This window comes from Nothobranchius furzeri, chromosome 5, assembly GCF_043380555.1.
Source record: "Nothobranchius furzeri strain GRZ-AD chromosome 5, NfurGRZ-RIMD1, whole genome shotgun sequence".
NCBI classification, from domain to species: Eukaryota; Metazoa; Chordata; class Actinopteri; order Cyprinodontiformes; family Nothobranchiidae; genus Nothobranchius; species Nothobranchius furzeri.
The window spans coordinates 11037334-11061559 of record NC_091745.1 but is presented as its reverse complement, the minus strand read 5'-3'; the positions used below and the strand labels follow the sequence as shown (position 1 = coordinate 11061559).

Genomic DNA, 24226 nt, shown 5'->3' with positions numbered 1-24226 from the left:
AACCTTAAAGAAGCTTTGGTCCAAGATGTTTGCTATCTCTCTAGACATTAGTCAAATCCAGCTGAGCTTTGATGCTTTTTTGTCGCAGATAAACATGAAAACAGATCCCTAATTGAAAGGTCACACGTTTAAACATGAGTGTGTGTGAGAGAAAACATGACTGCGTCATTTCCGCAGCATCGCAGGTCATGTAAATGTTTACTCTGTGGAAGCTTTAATGACAGGGTAAGTCATGGTCAGCATCCCAGATGCAGGAATGTAAAGCTGCAAACACAAACATGCCCTGCAGCAGCATCAGAGGAACAGCCTTCACCCTGACAGCGACAGCATCCTGCTGCAGAAGGCACTATTCAAGCCTCGGCTTTGGCAGTTTGAGGGGGAAAGAAAATCAAATCTCAAGTGCTCTGGATAATTTTGTGTGAAGCCTACAGCCTTCTACATAACACCAAGTCTTTGTCAGCAGTGATGGTGATTTCAAGCGACACAGGCCTTTCAAATGTAGCCCAGTGGAAAGCTTCTGCAGCGACCGAAGCGCTCACAAATCACTTTAGTGTAAATGTGCAATAATATTTAAATGGATCTTATTATGCCAATTTTCTCTTATACAACAGAGAAATCCTTGAATTTCTCATATTTTTGAAAATTGGTTATTCTCAGAAAGGAAAAGAAAGGTTAATGCTTTCAGACTTGTGTCTCGCTGGGCAGCTCCAAGGCAGAACTACAGATCACAGAGTAAGAGGCAGAAATCCCCCTACGGTGCAATAATAGCTGGCAGGGCCACACAGTCACGTCACGGAGGGAGAAAATTCAATATGGCTTCACAGTGGTCTCTTATTTCTATTCAAATGTGACGTTACTGGATTCATGGGAGCAACGCCTTGTGCATTCAGATGACTGATCCTTTGTCTAAGCCTCTCACTCTCACACTTTCCCTCACTTAAACCAGAAAGAGGAAATTACCATGATAAGTTTCATTGTCCTTGGTTCATGTTATGGAAACTGTCATTTCCGTGGTTCCTGCTATTAGCATCTTATCAAAAGTATAAATGTATACAGATACAGGCTTGAACATGACTGATAGAGCAGTTTTTCATCACCTGAGATGAGATGGCTCACAGCTGGAAGTGATTTAGCTTTACTAAGATTTGACGTTTCCGTTAGCAAAGTGTCCCATTAACCAAATGATGGGTTTTATTAGAACTCATATAGTTTCATCTAGGTGAATGACCTGTATTTATATAATGTCTTCTAGGGTTCTACAGCCCCCCAAGGCATTTTATAACACAACAATCATTCACCCATTCACACACAGATTAACACGCCGGTGGTCATGAGCTACATTGAAGCCACAGCTGCCCTACAAGCACACTGATGGAAGCCAGGCCGCTTTACGCCGGCACCACCGGTCTCTCTGAGCACCACCAGCAGGAAAGGAGGGTGAAGTATCTTGCCCAAGGACACAACTAATGCAACAGACTGAGGCTTGAGCCTGCAACACTCCGGTTATGGGGCGGGCATCTAACTCCGCTGCCACCATTGCCCCTACAGATCATGTTAATGATGCATTTAGCCCAAAAATAAAGCAATCTCAGCAATTTTATTCTAGACAGTTTCAGTACCTTCCACAAAAGGCTGGTTCAGGGCTCTGTAACTTAAAGAAAACAAACTTGTGCTGGCCACGCCCACTCATACCCCACTCAAGCTGCTATAAGCTGAAAAGCTCTGATATCCACGAGGAGCTCAGAATAAAGCCACTGCTCTTCCAGTTGAAGAGGTGAGAGGGTTTTTTTTAAGTTAATCTCTCTGTTTGTGACATCACAAACAGGGACTTTTGAAACCGCTTGTTTTAGGCAATTATAACCCCTGTGACAGAAAACAGGTGGACAGGTTCATTCATTATTGGAGTGGTTACAGAGGCCGTAGAAATCCACGATACCACAAGACGATTAAAAAAGTATTTTTTTTTACTAATATGTCCCTTTTAAAATGTTGCCACAAAGTGTGGGAATCAACCTCATCCATCAGTCGAGATTAATGTTAAATAACATTAGTAAACACAAAAAATGGCCATACATCAGGTTATTCAGATACATAATTTAGTGGCAATAATAATACAAATACAAATAATAATAATAATAATAATAATAATAATAATAATAATAATATAATACAAATAATAATAATAATAATAATAATAATAATAATAATAATAATAATTGTCGCAGCCTTTTACCGTCCAAACGAAATAATCCAAAACAAAAAGGCCTGGGGTGGTAATAGGTGGGTTTAGGATTTGCACGCACTCCAGACTTCAGTTCTTCAAAAGTATATTACATTTATTTCTTTCAAAATTGTAACTAAAAATCAACCAGCAATCCACAAAATCCAACTAATAAAGTCTCTGTAAAGTGGTAAAAAAAATCATTAAAAACCCTCCCGTCACCTCCGGCTGACATCTGACAAACAAAAACAAAAACCCCACCTTCCCCCCCTGGCTTGCTCCTTATAAAGCTAATGGGAGGATCCAAAAGTTTACCAAGTCCTCACAAACTGACAAAAGTAATTAAATAAATATGTAAATCATGTGAAGGTTTAGGTAGAAGTCAGACTTATATGTTTCTACTGTTAATAAAACACAAATAAATAAAACTAATGGCTTTCAAACCCTCAATAAATTTGGCCACAATAATAATAATAATAATAATAATAATAATAACAATAATAATCAAACTTACATAGAGCTTGTTTAGGACACACAAAGACACTTCCATGCACTCTCCCACTCACACACTGCCAGTGATGGTAGGCTACTTTGTTGCCACAGCCACCCTGGGGCGGTCTGACAGAGGCGAGGCTGCCATTTGGCGCCGTTGGCCCCTCTGACCACCACTAACACAGGCAAGTTGGATGAAGTGTCTTGCCCAAGGACACAACAGCAGGATACCCCTGGTGGGAGCTGGAGTCTGACCCATGACCCTCTGATCATGAGGCAACCCGCTTTACCTCCTGAGCTACTGCTGCCCTAATTTTGGTGTCAAGGTAGTTTAAAGTTCTTCCCAACAAAAGACCTTTAAACTTTGAAAGTAATTGCTGGAGTCAGCCCTACCAGTTTTCAAAGAGTGTTCATTTACAACTGATTCTATTTTTGTCACGTTGAGGAGCAGGAGGTTTGGACCCAAGATGCAGAATTCCCAGAACGACTCGAGGCAGGAGTGGTTAAAGAAAATAAATCCTTTATTTAAAGGAGGATGCGCCAAAAAGTCCAAGAGCACAAAAACCAGACTAAATCTCAAAACACACGAACGCTCAAAAAACAAAACAAAAGCTCACTAATGAGCACGAACTCGGAGAAACTCGAGAGAGCCAGAACAACGCCGACAAATACAATGGACCAACAAACACTGAGGGACAAGACTGGGTTTTAAACACAGAGGGGAGTAATCAGGGGAACAGGTGACAGGTGTGAGGGGTGAGGTCTGGAGGGAAGACAGGTGCCATCAATAAACTAAACGGGGAAAGAACTTAAGCAGAGGGGAAGATAAACCATAACCTATAAAACAATAAATAACTAAACCTAAAGACTAAGGGCAAAGATAAACAACTAATGACTAGAGGGGTGAGGAGGACTAATACAAACCAATAAGTACCACACGGGAGTGACTAGGAGGAAACACGAGGGAAGCCTAGAGGGAGCTGGAGAGCACAAGGAGACACATGAGGGGAACGCAGAGGACGAACAGGAGGGTGCTGGGGACCAAGGGGACACAGAAAATGACAATTTTGGGGTCATCCAGATTCACTAATGATACTTTCAAGCTTTTACTAAAAAGATTTAAGCAAATAATAATAATAATAATAATAATAATAATAATAATAATAATAATAATAATAATGGGTAGGTTTGCGGCCGAGTGTGAAGCGGCTGGGATGAGGATCAGCACCTCCAAATCTGAGACCATGGTTCTCGACCGGAAAAGGGTGGCTTGCCAACTCCGGGTCGGGGGAGAGGTCCTACCTCAAGTGGAGGAGTTTAAGTATCTCGGGGTCTTGTTCACGAGTGAGGGTAGGAGGGGTCGGGAGATCGACAGGCGGATTGGTTCGGCGTCTGCAGTGATGCAGACGCTGAGCCGATCTGTCGTGGTGAAGAGGGAGCTGAGCCAGAAAGCCAGGCTCTCGATTTACCGGTCGATCTACGTCCCAATCCTCACCTATGGTCATGAGCTTTGGGTAATGACCGAAAGAACGAGATCGCGGATACAAGCGGCCGAAATGAGTTTCCTCCGTAGAGTGGCCGGGCTCAACCTTAGAGATAGGGTGCGGAGCTCGGACATTCGGGAGGGACTCGGAGTAGAATCGCTGCTCCTCCGGATCGAAAGGAGCCAGTTGAGGTGGTTTGGGCATCTGGTCAGGATGCCTCCTGGACGCCTCCCTGGGGAGGTGTTTCGGGCATGTCCTGCCGGCAGGAGGCCCCCGGGTCGACCCAGGACACGTTGGAGAGGTTATATCTCCAATCTGGTCCAGGAACGCCTTGGGGTCCTGCCGGAGGAGCTGGTGGAGGTAACCGGTGAGAGGACGGTCTGGAGCTCCCTAGTTGGGATGCCGCCCCGCGACCTGGACCCAGATAAGCGGAGGAAGACAAGACGATAATAATAATAATAATAATAATAATAATAATAATAATTACACTTTGTTTAAAAATCCGGCAACAAAAGCAACAGGTGACGGATTTCAAAAGCACTTTTAAAAGGCCTAGAGAAACAATTTCAAAAGCATGGATTGCTGCACCAGAAAGAAAAACTGGTATTTTTGGCCATGATGTGAGCGACATGTTCACAGAAGTAGAAATCAAACTTAGACATGTGAAGCTGTGGTGGGTGTAGCAAATTGGCACTTGGAGTTAGAACTTGGATTTATTTACATTCTATGATCCAAGCTGAACGAGGGTGTGTGTGCCTTTAGATTGTGAAAGCGTTACAGTCCCAAATAAAAATGAAGCCAATTACAGGAAAAGAGCAGTCTGAAACTTGCTCCAAAGCCTTCTGCTTTGCTGCGTGGCTCAGAGAGGACTCGTGTTTCTGAGTGCATGTTAATGTCATACAGGGTCAAACAGAATCTCCTGATGGTGTGGGAGTCCACAGCTTTGATGCTCGTTTCCTGAAGGTTTTGTTGCCCTTGGCTACATTTGTTTTTGTTCTGTTCCGGCTTTCCAGAAGTAATTTAGAGATGGGTGGGAGATCTGCAGGCTGAGCAGAGAGAAAGTTGCTCTAATGATGCTGTGACTTTCAGCTGAGCTTTATAAAGGTTATACATCACCGAGCACGCCTTTGTGTCAACTTGTTATTTGTGTGTTTTCACTGAAAACAGGCTTTTAGTCATTAAAAATGCAGATTCTGTTAGAGAACTGGAATGATTATAAGCTTGACTTAAAGACCCAACAGTTTTTCCCACTAAATGAATTAATCTCACAGAGAGATCTTGTACCTGAATAATTTTTTTGACCTTTTTGTTCTTTCTTTAAGTTTACAGCTTTCTGGTCCAGCGACCGTACCAGCAGAGTATTGGATCCGATGACTTTCTCTTCCTCTGAGCTCTTAAATTAAACCTTAACAATCACTTAAAGTATGTTTTTCTCACTCCTTCGGGGTTTGAAATAGCAACGGAGACAGGAAAATCCCTGGAATCAATTTGATATCGAACAGCAACCACAAAACAACTTTACTGTAATCCTGTTGGGTGGTTTTCTGCACAAATCAGATGTTTTTTCTAACTGCGCCAGCCTGGCCTTCCTGGTCTTGATGGCATTCCTCAGCTCACACTGGCTTGTTTACTCGTTCAAGGCTGAATAAAACACCTGATTGTATCAGAAGTGTTGCAGCAACTGAGTCAGGTTCTGCAGGTTTGAAGAGAAAAAAAAACTGACAACATCACATCATGGCGTACGTTTCACTGCTGGGTGAAGCTGCTGGTTCTTTTCTCCACCAGTAGGGTTTATGAGTGTAAAACACTATTTCACCGTGAGCAGCGAGTAGGGAAATGTATTCACTTAAAAAATAAAATAAGTTCTATCCAATATTCACAAGCCTAACTGAGGCTTCCAGTGAAATTGTCAGGCTGATCAGACTGGATGAAGGAGACGAACAAGGTGAGACGTTTAACAGTTTTATTATTTCTCTGTGAGGAAGAAACGATGACTGAGATGAGAAGCCGGTCACGGCGTCTTCCATATATAGCCTTGCTTGGCTGTGACGTGGAGGGAATCCCCGCGAGGAGCACGCTGGGAGCTCCCCACGAGGGGCATGTCGGGAGTTGTGGTCCGAAGGTCAGCCGGGAGATACCTGAGTCCTGACAGGACCCCCCGGTCCAGGGACGGCTCCAGAAGTCCCAGCGCGACCCCGGCGGACCCAGAAGTCAGAGATCAGGGAAGGGTCCAGGATGGACCGAGCCGGCTCCCAGGAGCGTTCCTCGGGGCCATAGTCCTTCTAGTCCACCAGGTACTGCCAGCCCCGACCCCTGCGGCGAGCGTCCAGGATGCGCCGGACGGTGTAGATAGGCTCACCGTTGAGGAAGCGGGCAGGAGGCGGCGCCGGAGCCGGAGGCGGGAGAAGGGAGGACTCCACGTAGGGCTTGAGCCGGGAGGTATGGAAGGTGGGATGGATGCGGAGAGTAGCCGGCAGCCGCAACCGGTACGTGACCGGGTTGATGACCCTTTGGATGGGGTATGGGCCGAGGAACCGAGGGGCGAGTTTCTTGGATCCGGTACGGACCCGAAGGTCAGCCGTGGACACCCAGACCTTGTCCCCAGGAGCATAGGAGGGACCAGGACGGTGTCGACGGAGATGCTGGTGAGCATAGCTGGTGTTAGCTCTGGTTATGGAGGCTCGTGCTTTGATCCAGGCGCTCTTGCAGCGTCTCACCATGGCTTCCGCTGCCGGAACGGCGACCTCGGGTTCTTGGTGGGCAAAGACCGGGGGCTGGAAGCCATAGCAGACCTCGAAAGGGGACAGCCGAGTGGCAGATGAGGTGTGAAGATTGTGGGACAGCTCCGCCCAGAGGAGGTATTTAGGCCACTGCGAGGGTTGAGCCGAGACAAAACATCGAAGGTACCGACCCAGCTGTTGGTTAGCCCGCTCCGTCTGGCCATTGGTCTGCGGGTGGTAGCCTGAAGATAGACTGACCGATGCTCCCATCAGCCGACAGAAAGCTTTCCAGAACCGGGCCGTGAACTGGGGCCCCCGATCCGAGACCACGTCGACTGGGAACCCGTGGAGGCGCACCACGTTCTCCAGGAACAGTTCCGCTGTGCGTTGGGCTGAGGGGAGACCCGGAAGGGCGATGAAATGGACAGACTTGGAAAAGCGGTCCGTAACCGTCATGACAGTGTTGAGGTTATTGACCGGCGGGAGACCCGTGACGAAGTCCAGCCCCACGTGGGACCAGGGGCGGCTGGGCACCGGAAGAGGTCGGAGGGCACCAGCCGAGGCCTGGTTGGGGTTCTTGGAGCGGGCACAGACGTCACAGGCGCTGGTGTATTCTTTCACATCCCTCGCCATGCCTGGCCACCAGAGGGCTCGTTGGAGGAATTTAAGAGTTCTGGAGAAACCAGCGTGGCCAGACAGGCGTGATGAGTGGGCCCAGGACAACGCCTCGCTGCGACAGGCCGTGGGGACATAGAGGCGACCCGCTGGGGTCTCTGGAGGCGCGGGGTCGTCCCGGAGGGCGTTCTGGATAGCTTCCTCCAACGGCCACCTCAGTTGGCCCAGGAAGCGGTGTTCCGGGAGGATTGGCGCTGGCTCGGACGAGGGCGTGGAGTGGGTGAATTGGCGGGAGAGGGCGTCCGCCTTCTGGTTCTTGGCTCCCGGGCGGTAGGCGAGATGGAAGTCGTAGGGTTCAAAGAAGAGGGCCCAGCGAGCCTGGCGAGGGTTAAGCTGCTTGGCAGATTTAATGTGGGTCAGGTTCTGATGGTCAGTCCAGATCGTGAAAGGCCGAGTGGTGCCCAGAAGCCACTGCCTCCATTCCTCCAATGCCCATTTTATGGCCAGTAACTCACGGTCGCCCACACCGTACTTCTGCTGGGTGGTGGAAAACTTCCTGGAGAAGTAGGCGCAGGGATGGAGCCTGTCGTCGGGCCCGCCTTGAGACAGGATGGCGCCGGCGCCGACATCAGAGGCGCCGACCTCGACCACAAAGGGAACTGCAGGATCTGGATGGCGGAGGATCGGGGCCGAGGTAAAGCGGGTGACCAGGTGGCGGAAGGCCCGAATGGCGTCGGGAGTTAGACGAAACAGCTGGCCAGGGGAGCCTGGTCGAGTGAGAGAGGTGAGAGGGGCTACGAGGGTGCTATAGTTCTTTATAAAACGGTGGTAAAAGTTGCAGAAACCCAGAAAACTCTGCAGTTGTTTCAGGCTGGTTGGCAAGGGCCAGTCCTTCACCGCCTGGATTTTCTGAGGGTCCATAGTTATCCCTTCGTCCGAGATCATGTAGCCCAGGAAGGATATGGACTGCTGATGGAAGGAGCATTTCTCGGGTTTACAGTACAGGTTGTGGTCCAGGAGCCGGGTCAGGACGGCGCGAACATGATGGATGTGTTCGGCCTCGGATTTGGAGTAGATCAGTATATCGTCCAGATAGGCGAACACCCACCGTCCCAGCATGTCGCGGAGGACATCATTAATGAGACGTTGGAAGACAGCAGGGCTATTGCATAGTCCGAAGGGCATAACCAGGTACTCCCAGTGGCCGGTGGGTGTTATGAACGCGGTCTTCCACTCATCCCCGGCCTTTATACGGACCAGATTGTAGGCGCTCCGGAGATCCAGTTTCGTAAAGATCCGTGCCTGGGAGATGGCATCCAGAGCGGTAGTGAGGAGCGGCAGAGGATGGCGATCCTTGACCGTGATCTTGTTCAGACCCCGATAGTCTATGCAGGGGCGAAGATCGCCTTCCTTTTTCTTCACGAAGAAGAAGCCAGCGGCACCCGGAGAGGAGGAGGGTCGGATGAACCCCTGCTGGAGGGCCTGGGCGATGTATTCTTCCATCGCTTTGGTCTCGGGAGGCGCGAGAGAGAAAAGGCGCCCGCGGGGAGGACTGGTTCCGGGTAGCAGCTTGATCTCCATATCATATGGCTGGTGAGGTGGCAGGGAGGTGGCGCGCCGCTTGTCGAACACCGCGGCCAGGTCCCGATAGGGCAGCGGCAGGTGGGGCGGTGTGGAGCCGGGGCCCCCGTCCGGAAGACCCGCCGAGGATGGAGGAGGAACGAGGTGGGTCTGGCACGAGGTCCCCCAGCCCAGCAGGCGGTTCTGGGACCAGGAAATATGAGGGTCGTGGAGACGGAGCCAGGGGAACCCCAGGATTAGAGGAGAAGAGGGAGCAGAAATGACCAGGAAATGGAGGGTCTCCTGGTGGCCTTGGGTGATCATACGGAGTGACTGGGTTCGGTCTCGGACTGGGTAGGGTTGGAGAGGCCTACCGTCCACCGAGGTCACTGGTATAACTCTCTCCAGGGGTTCTAGGGGGATCCGTAGGCGTTTTGCCAGATCTAGGTCCATGAAATTGTCCGCGGCCCCCGAGTCCACCAATGCGTTTACGTGGAGTGAGGCCTCACCATGGAGGAGGGTGACAGGAATAAGGAGACGGTTAGTAGCGACAGGGGTAGAAGAAGACCCAGACTGAGCGACCCCAATACTCAGTGGGGCCCCCCGTTTCCCGATCGTAGCGGGCAGTCCAGGCGTCGGTGGTCGGGAGAGCCACAGTAGGCATAGAGGCCCTCGCGCCACCGCCGTTGTCTCTCCTCGGGGGGAAGGTGGCCGAGCTGCATGGGCTCCTCCGCCAGCATGGGTACAGGAGCTGGCGTGGGTGAACGAGGGCGAGGCACCGGCGTCCTGGGTGGACGCGTGGATAACTTGGGTCGAACCAGAACCCGCTGGTCGATGCGCAGCGCCAGATCAACCACCTCATCCAGGGTCTGAGGCAGCTCCCTTCCCGCCAACTCATCACGGATGTAGGGTGCCATCCCCTCCAGGAAGGCGGCCCGCAGAGCGGAGTCATTCCACTGCAGCTTGGCGGAGATGGTGCGAAACTCCGACGCATAAGCGCACACCGAGCGTTCTCGCTGGCGGAGTTTGAGAAGGCGTGTCTCTGCTCCCACTTCGCTGCTGGGGGGAACAAAGGTCTTCCAGAGAGCGGACACAAACGCAGCATAGTCGTTGCAGGCAGGGGATTTGGAATTGTAAAGCGCAGCAGCACACTCCGCGGCGCGTCCGGAGAGCAGGGAGGTGAGATGCGCCACTCGGGAGCACGCAGATGGGTAGCGTCCAGGTTGGCACTCGAACTGCATGTCCAGCGTGGCGAGCAGACCATCGGGGCTCCCCGTCTCCCCGTTCCACCTCTCCAGCAGGCTGAAGTGGGGCTCCTCCCTAGGAGCAGAGCGGGTTGGCTGCTGGAGTGCAGCGATCTGTTGCTGCTGATCGTTTGCCTGTTGTTGGAGAGCCGTGAGAGCCGTGGATAGACGCAGGGTGTGGTCGGACAAGGAGTTCACCTTGGTGTTGAGCTGATCTACCATGGAACGCAGCTGCACGTTCTCGTGGCGGAGACGATCGATCTCCGTCGAATCTACTCGGATCTCAGTCATCCTGTCAGGCTGATCAGACTGGATGAAGGAGACGAACAAGGTGAGACGTTTAACAGTTTTATTATTTCTCTGTGAGGAAGAAACGATGACTGAGATGAGAAGCCGGTCACGGCGTCTTCCATATATAGCCTTGCTTGGCTGTGACGTGGAGGGAATCCCCGCGAGGAGCACGCTGGGAGCTCCCCACGAGGGGCATGTCGGGAGTTGTGGTCCGAAGGTCAGCCGGGAGATACCTGAGTCCTGACAGAAATATTTGGTAGAGCTCTGAGAGCAGATTCATAAAGCAGGGGGAAATATTCAGATCCAACTCTTCAAACCACCAGATCATCCAGCGTTTCATGAAAGTTTATATGAAATTTAAACTAAGGAAACTTTTACAAAGCAGGATAAACGAACCCAAATTAAAGAAAAAAGATGAGTATCACTCTGCTTTCTCCTGCAGTAAATTAAACACCGGAGACCCAGCTGACTCTTACGACAGTGGCAAACCTGATGAGCCATTCATTCAAAAGCAGAACTATTAAGTCGGCTCCTTTTAGAGAGAAACTTTCCAGTTTTGGCTTGCTGTTAGCACCTCCTAGTGTCCGTTTTAATTCAGTGTCGTAAAAACGAAACTCTCCTCGCTGTGTGCTCTTGTTCTTAATCTATCATCTGAAATGATCTAACTGCTCAGCCTTCATTAGTTTCTAATAATTCATTACTCAATCAAATAAATAAGCTGCGTTCACAATCTATAACATGCAAGAATCGTGTCGCTGAGCTCTGTTTGCCTCCTGTTGTGGTCGGATGTTCTTTTTATTATTGTAGCCTAATCAGATAAATGTTTCCTTTGTCTCTTCTGAGGCTCCACCATGACAGACACATTACAATAAATGCTAACCAGGTATAACTCGTCTGTTCTGCGGAGTAGACATGGATTGCTGCAAAGCGTGGCTTTGTGAGACTTCAGGGCAGCGGTACGCAGAGGCTGGAGTTGTAAATGGGGCATCCTGCCCACAACGGGCAGAGAGACTTTTCATTCACCCTGTAAAGAGTCGTTTTAGCACATATTGGCTAAAGAAAATACGAAAAAGTTGCTAGAACTTCCCACACTTCTGCACCTTTTGTAGAAGACGCAAATCTGACATGCTAGATGAAAAATGTAACCGTAGCTTTATAAGAGGCTGTTGCTTTGTAGTTTTTTGAATATTTAAACTTTTAACTTTCTGTCTGAATCCTAAAATTCAGCATTATTTATCTATGAAGCAGGTGTAGCATTAAAGTGCAGTGTCAACATACCGGTAAATGAAAAAAAGAAAAACTTCATTTTCAAAGAACAATGTGCATTTATGCTGACTTACCCAAAGCAGGCTCTGCACAGTCTTTGTACTGCTCAGGTGTGCAGTATGAAGCATCACCTGAGAACAGGATTCATCATGCACGTTACAGAAGAAACACACTCAATGCCAAAGTTTAAACACTAACTCCTTGGAAGACAACCAAAAAAAAAAAACATGTATTAATGTGATGTGTGAGAAACAGAAGTGTTCTACCTCCCAGATACAGGCTGTATTCCTGGGGCTTTTTATAATGCCAACATCTAATACAGTATTGACCAGTCATATCAATATGAGGCCTCTAAATGCTCTTGCAGCCCACACAAAATCTGCAGGCTTGCTGAAAACTCCAGTTGATGAATGTCTGTTCAATACACAGTCATCTGCACACTGTAGAGCGGTGGAGCTTACCGGGCATGTGAACCATCCTGCAGTTGCAGTTCTCCACAATGTAGCGCGTTTCACAGTCGATCCTGCAGGCGGTTACGCTGTAGACCTGGAAGAAGCCTGACTCCAGCGCTTTGGACTCACACTCTCCCCACGGGGGAGGCAGGTAGGTCAGCTACGGGTGACAAAAAATACAAAGAGTAAGTAGCCCTTCTCACATTAGTATAAAAACAATTGGAAGGTATAATATAAGAAAATAACAACTTTTTAAATGCTTTTTCCACATGAAGTACTTGATTCTTGATCACAACCTTCTCCTCAATCAGCTCTTTCTACCAAATCTGGTAATCAGTGGATCTTCTCCCGAGATTATTAATATTCTCCTTCTTCTTCCTCACAACTGTTAATCCCAATTGTGACTTTTTCCATTTTTATGACAATATATTTTTGATACATTTATTAATAAAATATTGTAATTGTTATATAAATTTTAAACTGTTTTTAATTTATATTTTTTGTGAAGCATCTGATTTTTATCTTGAGAAGAACTACTTCTATTTATTTCTTCTACTACTAGTATTAATTGTATTCATATTAGTGAAAATTGCAAATGAAGACATCAACAGCAATGTTGTTACTCGTAGAAATTATAATTAAGGATATCCATGACAACAACTGCATGTTTGAGATATGTCAGAATCCCTAGAAACCTAAGGCAGTCTTTTTAACATTTATTAGGCAGACTGGATATGCATTCCATATATCTATTATTCTATTGTTCCTAGTAGAATTTAACATTCCAGATATCCATGAGATCTTAATGAACATTTCAGATATCTGACATGTTCATTCTAGATAGTAAGAATTATTCTGTAAAAAAAAAAATCTGACATTATAGATATTATAGAACGTATCTGCATTATAGAGCATGAAAGTAATGTCAGTTACTTTCCTAGGTAACTAGTTACTTTTACATTGTGGTAACTGCGTTACTAACCCAATTACTTTTTCAAATAGTAATTTGTAACTATAACACATTAATATTTAACTATGAAAACCTCTGCGTGCCCCCTTGACTTCTTATCATCTTTGTTTAAAGGAATCTCCTACCACCTTTACGCAGATGACATCCAACTGTACATCTCCTTTAAGCCCCATGAGATGTCTAAGCTGCAGCTGCTACACACCTGCTTAGACTCTATCAAAACCTGGATGGTGGGAGCTTTCTACAGCTGAACGAAGATAAGACTGAGATCCTCATCTGTGCTCCAGACAAGCTGGTTCCCAAAGTCAGAGACTCTCTTGGTCAGCTTGCTTCTCACACCAAACCCTCTGTCAGGAATCTTGGCGTGACCTTTGACCCAGCTCTCACCCTGGATTCTCATGTCAGTTCTCTTGTTTGCTCTTCCTTCTTCCATCTCAGAAACATTGCTAAGCTGAGTCCCATTCTGTCCCGCTCTGAACTTGAGACAGTTATCCACACCTTCATCTCCTCACGCTTAGACTACTGCAACTCTCTTTTCACGTGTCTGAGCAAAACCTCCCTGAACCGTCTACAGGTGGTTCAGAATGCCTGTGCTCGGCTTCTGACCAAGTCCTCCAAACACACCCACATCTTAATCTCTATTCTTGTTCTCCTCAATCTGAGTGCGGCCTTTGACACCATTTCTCATCCCATCCTCCTCAATAGACTCTCTTCCTTAGGCATCACTCACACCCCCCTCAGCTGGTTTCAATCTTACCTTACTGGCCGCACTCAGTTCATCCAGTTAAAATCCTTTACCTCAGAACCCTCCCCAGTCGAGTCAGGTGTGCCCCAGGGCTCTGTCCTGGGGCCCCTCCTCTTCATAGTATACCTCCTCCCTATCGGCAAAATCTTCCGCAAATTCAATATCCAGTTTCACTGCTTTGCGGATGACACCCAGCTCTACATTTCCAGTAAGCCCAACTCAACTCTCCCACCATCCTCCCTTACACTCTGCCTCTCTGAAATCAAATCATGGTTCACCTCTAATTTCCTCAAACTCAACGGCAATAAAACTGAACTTCTTCTAGTTGGCACTAACTCCACCCTCTCAACATCTGACAGCTTTTCTTTAACAATTGACAGCGCCATAGTCTCCCCCTCACCTCACGTCAAGAGTCTGGGTGTCATTCTTGACAGCTCACTTTCTTTTCAAGCTCACATTAATAACTTAATTCGGTCAGCATACTTCCATCTACGTTCCATTAACCGTCTCCGTCCCTCACTGACCCCTCACACTGCCGCCATTCTCGTCCACAGCCTCGTCACCTCCCGTATCGACTATTGCAATTCACTTCTTTATGGTCTCCCCAACAAACTCCTTCATAAACTGCAAATGGTCGAGAATTCAGCAGCCCGTATTATCACCAGAACCCCTTCCTTTCACCACATCACCCCGGTTCTCCAGCAGCTTCACTGGCTCCCAGTTAAATTCAGGTCCATCTTCAAAATTCTCCTCCATACCTTCAAAGCTATCCACAACCTCTCTCCTCCATATATCTCAGACCTTATAAGTATACACACCCCATCCCGTTCACTCAGATCATCTTCTTCCATCCATCTTGCGGTTCCTTCTGCCCGTCTCGCTACCATGGGGAGCAGAGCTTTCAGCCGCTCTGCTCCCCGTCTCTGGAACTCACTTCCCCCAGACATCAGGAACATCGACAGTTTTACCCTTTTCCAATCAAAACTCAAAACACACATGTTTAAATCTGCCTACAACCTCTGATTTTATTGAACTGTTTCTCTCTTTGTTTTTTCTTGTTTGGGTTTTATTATTGTTTTATTGTATTTTATTACGTGTTTTCTGTAAAGTGACCTTGGGTGTCCTGAAAGGCGCTTTGAAATAAAATGTATTATTATTATTATTATTATCACCCCGCTTCTCCTCCAGCTTCACTGCTGATGGTCAACTTCAGGGTTCATTTAAAGATCCTGGTTCTGGTCTATAGGGCCTTACATGGACAAGCACCATCTTACATTGGTGATCTTCTTAGTCCCTACACCCCCAGCAGGTCCCTGAGGTCCAGTGACCAAAGCCTACTGGTTGTGCAGCACCAGAAGACCAAAGGTGACAGATCATCTGCTGCTGTGGCCCCCAGACTCTGGAACTCTCTCCTCCTGAGCCTGAGATCAGTGGGGCAGGGGCGGAGCTTGATATGTGCAACACGTGCGGCCGAACAGGGCGGCAGTCTGGAGGGGGTGGCATTTAATTTCCTTTTTTTTAAGCATCAACCAATACATAAACAAAACATAGAAATTGTATGTTCTTAATAATAATAGTGATGAGTGACGATACTAATATCTCTGTAATAAAAGCACAACAAAGTCATTGTTTGCGTTTATATTGTGATTTTATTGCGCCTCCTTGTGTCTGCACCGCCTCTGTGGATGCAGGGTGGGATAGTGCGCTCTATAGCGCCCTTCATCAGGTGGGGGCGGAGGGATCTCAGAGAATTATGATGGAGGGATACAGGTACCGTTTGACATATCACCACTCACAAACATAAAGGAGAAGAAACGGTCCAAGCCATCTGGTGCCCAATTTAGAAAAAAAAAAGAAAAGAAGAGCAGGAGAAACGAGGAAAAGATGCAGGCATGAATGTCTTTATTATTTAGTTGGTATTTTTCCTGCCTATCCCCCAACTTATTGATTAACTAACCTCTCTAATCTGTACGTTTTGCATGGTGCTATGATGATCCTTTCAAATGTCTTTTGCTAGCTTCTTACGTTGCATGTTTATAGGACTACTTCCAACCGCTAACTTTTTCTTTGTCAAATGAGCTTTTATGAATAGCTAAAAGTGGAAAACCGAAAGGCTGATAACCAAACGCTATCAAATAAAAATGAGTCTTCGAGAATTTTGCTGACATACATTGATATTAGTATTGATCACCACGGCAGGTTGTCCTGCTCTCTTGCGCCATTCACCTTTCTTTTTGGAATCGGGAAATGAGCTATTATTTACCCCATGAAAAACGGAGCGGCAGCGGGCCGCTGGAGGTGCCCTGCCAGTAAGATCCCGTTTAAATTGTAAACTGCCATAAAATAAAAACTATAATAGCTAGAGCGGTCTTTTTTTAGCTGAAAGTTGAGACTCTTGCCTTTCAGCACATCTGTACTGTACCAGTCGATGATGTCATTGTGTTGCGTTAATTGTGCTGCACACTGCGGCTATGTTAAAAACTCACAGTGACCAAGAAGCAGTGCGGGAGAGTTGAAGAATTTAACCGGTTAAAATGAATTCATGGATATTTAAACAATAGTCATGGCTCCTCTTGTCATTTAGTTTTTTGTCTGCCGGAGACGTTTGCTGAATAAGGAAATAAAAACTTAAAATGACAAAAAAAAAAAGGGAAAAACACTTGTTTTGTGTCTTATCAATTATTAATGATTAATAGATTGTTGGTGTTTTAACTTTTGGTAAAGGAAAACACACAATTTCCAGGCAGCCTCAGTCTGGAGAAGTGATGGTGACATCAGCCGTTAAAAAGAAATAATACTCTGAGGTTTTTATGAATACTTTGTACTTTTACTTGAGTATTTCTCTAACACCAGTACTTTTACTTGTAAATGAGTAATATTTTAGCAATGTAACAGTACTTGTACTTGAGTACAGATTTTCAGAATTCTTTCCACCACTGCTGAAAACTGTAAATGCTCATTGTAACATGTTAATTAAAATGCTGAAGCAACAGACGTGACATGAAGATTGTATTGTTTGTTTTATGCAACATCAGGAGCCCTACACAGATATTTTGGGATGACATCAGCTGCCACTGAGGAACAGCCATCTACCTCCACATACCAGTAGGCCAGTATTTGAACTCGAGGAGGGACAGTCTGCTGGCACCACATCTCCCCAGGAAGATACTTTAGGTGGGTTTTGCACATGTGTGTGTGTCCAGCAAACATTTAGCTATAGACATTTAAATAGTATTTTCACAGAATATGGGAATTGTTCCATATAGCAATGTGGTGAGTTATGCTTCTATTTTCTGTCAATAGAGAAACCTACCATGTGAACTTGATGAGGGACAGCCAGCTGCCACGTCTCCCCAACAAGATACGTCAGGTAAGTTTTGCACAAGTGTGTGTGTGTGTGTGTGTGTGTGTGTGTGTGTGTGTGTGTGTGTGTGTGTGTGTGTGTGTGTGTGTTTGTGTGTGTGTGTGTGTGTGTGTGTGTGTGTGTGTGTGTGTGTGTGTGTTTGTGTCCTGCAAACAGAGAAATTTGAATGTCACATATTGTATTTTAATAGAATATGTGAAATGGTCCACGTAGCAATGTGTTGAGTTATGCTTCTGTTTTCTGTCAATAGAGAAGCCTGAAACCTATCAACCAATGAGTCCCATTGAAGGTGATGATGAGCCTCTTTCTTCAGACCCAGCCAAGTGGCCATCACCAATGACCGACAGCATATGCACAGAGCTAGTTCGAAGAAGACCTACTAAGGTGCAAACTACTTTCATATTTCCCAGGAATGAAGGCAATGGCAGGGGCCATCTTCACTATTTCAGTAGAACTTTGACAAGTGGTGAGAAGGTGGCCAGGAGCTGGATGTTGTATTCAGTTAGCAAACGTTGTTATATATAATACACTCCACACAATTTGAAACAAAGTTGTAGGTGTAATTTTATGTGTAGCTCCGCCTCTGCTCAGTGGTCTCCTTTAAAAATCAGCTGAAGACTCACTTGTTCAAGCTGGATTTTGGTGTGACCTTCATCACCACCCTCTCCTCAATCAGTTCTTTTTCCAATACCACCTTTCCCAGAATCCACTGATTTCCTCTTTCTTATTAATTTTCTCTTTCTCTTTTCTCACATTTTTAAATAACGTTATTTTCTAAATTTAATCTTTTTTACTTCTTGTTTTAATCTTTGTTCTTTATTTATTTATCTTGTGAAGCGTCTTGTGCTTTTTGTCATTAGAGGTGCTGTATAAACGACTGTTTCTTCCACTTTTTAAGAATAAGACGCCCAACACTAAAAATAAATGACTAACATCATGGCCCTTCAGACAAAACCAACTACAGCAACTACATCCCTTTTCTAGCCCTTTGATGCATGAATTATGAAATCTGCAACCATGATTTTTTTTAACAATTTTTTTCATTCATCTAGGTGTGAATGAAACAAATTTCATATTTACATATTTTTTGTAACATTTAATATACAAATAATTTATTACATGTCCACCTCAGTGGACAGCGTGCATTCTGAACATGAAATATGTTGGCTTGACTTACTGAAGTCCAAATGGAGGGGATCAAATGCAATAGAGTCTTCAACAGCTGCGCTTAATAGCAAAAACAAATGAATAATTTTGAGTACCTGTCCACTGTAGTGACCGATGTGCATCAAAGGGTTAAATTACCGACTACCCAATGAGATGTCTCACTGAAAGAAAAGCCGGGACATGTAAGTGTGATACAGCAAAAATGAGGACTTTGTGTTTATTAGGGCTGTAGCGAAGCCTCGACGACGTCGACGGCTCGATTCTAAAAATTAGTCGATGTCAGATCCGGAAGTCGACGCACCGCGCCCACTTGTTGCATCCCCAGGAGTTTGTAAATAGAGGAGGAATCTGCCTGTTTTTCCTCTAGTTCGCCCTCTTCTCCGCGTTCACTAACATCTCCGCCAAATACCGAAGACCCAGAACAATGTCCGTCCGCTACTAGATTCTTTTCCTGTTTTGCCCGCCTTCGTCTCCCGGCAACGGACAACAACTTCCGGGGTCAGATGCGCTGCTCCGTCTCTACCGCAGATGTAGAAAATCACCGGGAGCATTTCTCCCTTCATTAAGGAGCTTCTTTCAGACATTAGGAGAGCTGTTTTGGTGGTAGCAGTCTCTCCTCCATGCTGGTCTGTTTGCTGCTGGGTGTTTATGTTTTATTTAAACTTGGTAACTTGAACTTAACGTTGGTAAAGCTACTGTTAGCATCTTCGCTAACAGCTTCTTGCGTTGGGATGAGCTGTTACATTTTGGTTTAGATTTCATCGTTTTTGTGGTGCAGATCTTTAGGTTACTGTCGTAACCCCGGTTCTCTGAGTAACATGAGTGAGATGTTTCACTATGGGATACGCCCCTCCGCGGATTCCTCAGAAGCACTTATCTCAATACGCCAATCCTGATTGGCCAGTGACCGTGACGTACGCGTCCCCCTGCTACTATAAGTAGCAAGCGTCCCCACGCACGCACCATTCAAGATAAACACCTCTTCTCGCTTCGCCCAGCAAGAAGGGTTGTCTGGTGAGACATCTCACTCATGTTACTCAGAGAACCGGGGTTACGACAGTAACCTAAAGTTCTCTTTCTTAACATTCGTTTCGATGTCTCACAATGGGATATGGAGACTCCCGTATTGCCAGACAGCTTATCCAGCGATCACCAACCTGCAGGGATACGTCTTGGCCCGCCAAAGACCCCACACTCAGAATCGTGTGAGTCATTGCAGGGACCGAAACATCAAGCTTATAGAAGCGTGCAAATGCAAGTGGAGAAGCTCAACTTGCTGCAGCACAAATCTCCTGGATTGACAGCCCCCGAAAAAGGGCCCAAGAAGCAGACAGGCCCCTAGTAGAATGGGCCCTGAGCCCAACAGGAGCCTGAATGCCCTGACAGGAGTAAGCCATAGAAATAGCCTCCACAATCCAGTGGGAAAGCCTCTGCTTTGTGACGGGTTTCCCCTTACGAGGCCCACCCCATGACACAAAAAGCTGGTCCCCCCTGCGAAGGTTCTCCGTCTGATTCACATACTCCTTGAGCGCGCGAATCGGACACAGCTTGTGCCACCGCTCCTCCTCAGGAGAGGAGAAGGGTGGCGGGTAGAAAGCTGTGAGGATAATAGGAGAAAAGGAGCCCACCACCTTAGGCACAAAGGCAGGGTTGGGCTTCAAGGACACCTTCATGTCACCGGGTGCAAACTGGGTGCAGGATGGGTGCACAGAGAGAGCCTGTAAGTCACTAACTCGCTTTGCAGATACCAAAGCCAGGAGTAGCACCACCTTAAGAGACAGGATCTTAAGGTCCAGGCCATCCATAGGTTCAAATGGAGGCCCGGAGAGGGCCGACAGCACCAAGGACAGATCCCATGAGGGCACCAGGGGTCGAGACACAGGGAGAAGCCTGCGCGCGCCCCTCATGAAGCTACACACCAGGGGGTGTTGACCTGCCAATTTCCTCCCAAAACCCAAGTGTCGGGCGGAAATGGCTGCTAGGTACACTTTAATGGTGGAGAAAGCCTTCTTCCCATCCAACAAGTCTTGCAGGAAAGACAGAATGACATTCACCGGGCATTGGAAGGGTGAGACCTCCCTGCCCTGACACCAGGCTTCAAACACCCTCCATTTACAGTCATATAGTGACCTAGTGGAGGGGGCCCTAGCATTCTGAATGGTTCGAATGACTGCCTGGGGCAGCTCTGCTGACACTAGCCCACACCCCTCAGGGGCCAGGCCCACAGGGCCAGCCGTTCTGAATGAGGGTGGAAGATCGAGCCTCCCGCTTGGGACACCAGGTCCCTGCGAAGCGGCAGTTTCCAAGGTTGGCCCTCCAGGAGCTGGAAAATGTCTGCCACCCAATGCATGGCTGGCCAGTATGGGGCCACCAGAATGAGAGTGTGGCGCTGGGTTCATACCCTCAGCAAGGTGGGTGGTATCAGGGCCACTGGGGGAAAAGCATAAAGCAGTCCCCGTGGCCAGTCGTGCGCCAGCACGTCCACGCCGAGTGGAGCGTCTCGGTCGCGCAGGGAGAAGAACAGAGGACACTGAGCATTCTCCTTGGAGGCAAAAAGATCCACTACGGCTGTGCCGAACCGGATCCAAATCTGTTCCAACACTGCTGGATGCAGGCTCCAATCCCTTACAGGGGTGTCCCTCTGGACAACAGATCCGCCCCCCGATTCAGAACACCCGGGACGTGGGTGACTCTGATTGAGAGGAGATGCCTGCTGCACCATAGGATCAGTCTGCGTGCCAGCGTGTGTAACCGCACGGAGCGCAGCCCCCCCTGGCGGTTTATATAAGCCACAGTCGTGGTGATGTCTGTTCTCACTAGGACATGATGGCCGGAGAGAAAAGGCAGGAAGCGCCTCAGGGCCAGAAAGACCGCGAGGAGTTCCAGATAATTTATGTGTGTCCCCCAGAGCTCTCTGCTCCACACACCCCTGACAGAGCGACCCTCCAGGAGCCCCCCCCCCCCCCCCCAACCCGACAGGCTCGCATCTGTCGTGACCACTTTCCTCACGAGAACCAACCCCAAAGGCACCCCCTGTGCCAAGAGGGAGGGGTGACTCCAACAGCGGAGCGCCGCAACGCACGCTGCAGAGACCGTCACCCTGTGCGCTCTGTGGCGCACTGGAGAGAGACCCAGAGAAGCCACCCAGCGTTGAAAATCTCTCATGTGTAGACGGCCGAGTGGTACCACTGAAATAGCCGACGCCATGAGACCCAAAAGCCTGAGGCATAACGCAAACCGCACCGAACTGTGTAGGCGGAAGCGCGCCAGGCAGAGCGAGAGCGCGTTCACGCGCGGTGTCGAGAGACGGGCCGTGAACGCCCCTGAGTCCAGACTCAGACCTAGAAAGGTTATTTTCTGAGAGGGGAGTAAAGCGCTTTTCTGCCAGTTTATTCTGAAACCCAGACCACACAAGTGAGGGATCACAACCAGCGTGTTTGACGCTGCCTCCTCTCTGGACCGTGCCAGCAGGAGCCAGTCGTCTAAATACGTGGCCAGCCGAATGCCCCTCCCTCTCAGAGGGGCGATCGCCGCCTCCGTACACCTGACAAACACCCTCGGGCTCAGCAAGAGGCCGAATGGGAGCACGGTGTATTCGTAACACACTCCCTGAAAGGCAAACCTCAGAAATTTCCTGTGTGGAGGGTACACGGGAATATGAAAGTATGCGTCCCTCAGGTCGATTGAGGTGAACCAGTCGTTCTGGTGAATCAGACGCAAAAGGGATGAGAGCGTGAGCATTTTGAATCTGTACTTTCTGAGGCATCGGTTCAGGGCCCTCAGATCCAGGATTGGGCGAATCCCGGTCCCTCCCCGTTTCGGGACCAGGAAGTACCTGGAGTAGAAACCGCTCTGAGACCGATCGGGAGGCACAATGCATATCGCTCCCTTCTCCAGCAGGGAGGAGATTTCTCCCTGAAGGATGTGAGCTGACGTCCCCTGGGCATGGGAGAACACTACGCCGGAGAATCGAGGAAGAACAGAAGCGAATTGGAGCCTGTAACCTCTCGACATAGTTCTCAGCACCCAACGTGAAGCAGAAACCGCTGTCCATTCCTGCATGTGAGTGGAGAGCGGTGACACAGCCGTGACACACGGAGCAGCAGCTCCCTCCACAGGTTGTGGGGCAGCGGTGCTCGTGGCAACCACTGCACATGCGTGGGGGCTTTGTGCTTTGACGGCCCAGGCGTACGGGGACGACCCGTGGCTGGCGGGTAAGTCCGCCAGGGGCCGCCCCCGCCTGGAACTGCTCATGGGTAACATTTTTATTGATTTTTGCTGCGCCCTTGACATTTTGTCTGGATGCGGCAGCGAACTTTTTAATGCTCCTTGAGCGTGACATGTTTGTGAAAAACAATGTGAGTGCTTGTGACGTGTGTTTTGAGCCGGCACAGCCGGCTGCACGTCCTGGCCCCACCCTGGACCGCTCGGGGACTCTGCCGGAGGGGTTCTGTGAGGGGGGTAGAAGGCAACATGGCAACATCGAACAGGAGGAGCTGGCGAACGGGGAACTGCCAGCTGCAGCGTCCGGAGGGAAAGAACTCCGTCAGGCTGCCCTCTTCTTCTTCCTCACCTGCTGACCGCCGGGTCAGGTGGGTTGTCCCGGCGGCGGAGCGGCTTGGTTGCCGGATCTCTGAGGCCAAACTGGTTGAGGCGCTGAGCCCGAAGGAGCTGGTTGGACAGCTTGAGGCTTCGGGCGCTTTGGGATCCGGAACTGAGGCTGGGCTCGGACAGCCGCCTGAGGAAGGTTCAGCCGAGCCGGCAGCGCCGGTGAGGGTTTACAGGGAAGGCAGAGATGAAGGGCTTCATCCTCTTTCTTTTTGGCCTCACACCGTTGCTGCATTGATGCCAGGGCAGAGCCAAAAATGCCTTCAGGCACGACTGGCATGTCCAAAATGTCCTCCTTCTCTCTATCAGAGAGGTTGGTGAGGTTCAGCCATCGTGCATGTTCTTGAAGCACCATCATGCCCATAGCTTTTCCCGTGGCCTGGACCGCGCAGCGCTGCACACGCAGGCAGATGTCGGTCAGTACGGTGATTTCCTCCCACACCTCCGGGTCCGGCTTCGTATTCATGTCCTCACAGAGCTCGGCTTGGTACGCCGAGAGCATGGAGGAGACATTCAAAGCTCGGACGGAGATGGCGGCAGCCTTGTACGCCCTCTCGTTCAGCGTCGACTGGAAGCGGTCCGCCTTCGCAGGGAGAGCGGGAGGCCTGGAGGAAGTTGCCGAGAGTCGTGGGTGCAGGTGGGCTGCAACCAGCGGTTCCATCGGCGGCATGCAAAGCATGCCAGCCTTCTCCATCCCCTCGAAGTCCAGCGAGGAGGCTCCTTGGACAGGAGACCTGGAGCTGAAGGGGGGTTTGTCCCAGGAGGACCTCACTTCTTGGAGAAGCTCCGGGAAGGCGGGAAGGAGAGGCTTTGCCGCCCTTGTGGCCTGAGGCAGCTTCTTCCCCTCGTAGCGGGATCTGACAGCCTCAGTGACCATGGTGGGCCAAGGGATGTTGAGCCTGGTCGCAGCGCGTCGGCAGACTGACTGCATGTCCAGGTTGGCGGCCGGAGAAGCCGCTCCATCCCTGGGAGAGGATGGAAAGCTAGGCATGGAGGCCTGAGCGATGGGGAGAAAAACGTCGTGATC

At 48.7% G+C, this 24226-nt stretch overlaps 1 protein-coding gene across 4 annotated transcripts in view; it reads right to left on the bottom strand.

The window, feature by feature from the left end:
• The window catches only part of asic2 (acid-sensing (proton-gated) ion channel 2), an 808019-nt gene that overhangs the window by 13059 nt on the left and 770734 nt on the right, over window positions 1–24226 (bottom strand). For all 4 annotated transcript variants that reach the window (XM_070551418.1, XM_070551416.1, XM_070551417.1 and 1 more), the window contains 2 exons: window positions 12355–12505; window positions 11968–12024 (listed from right to left, as the gene is read on the bottom strand). In XM_070551418.1, the coding sequence (XP_070407519.1) occupies window positions 11968–12024; window positions 12355–12505 (208 nt within the window). The remainder of the gene's footprint in view (window positions 1–11967; window positions 12025–12354; window positions 12506–24226) is intronic.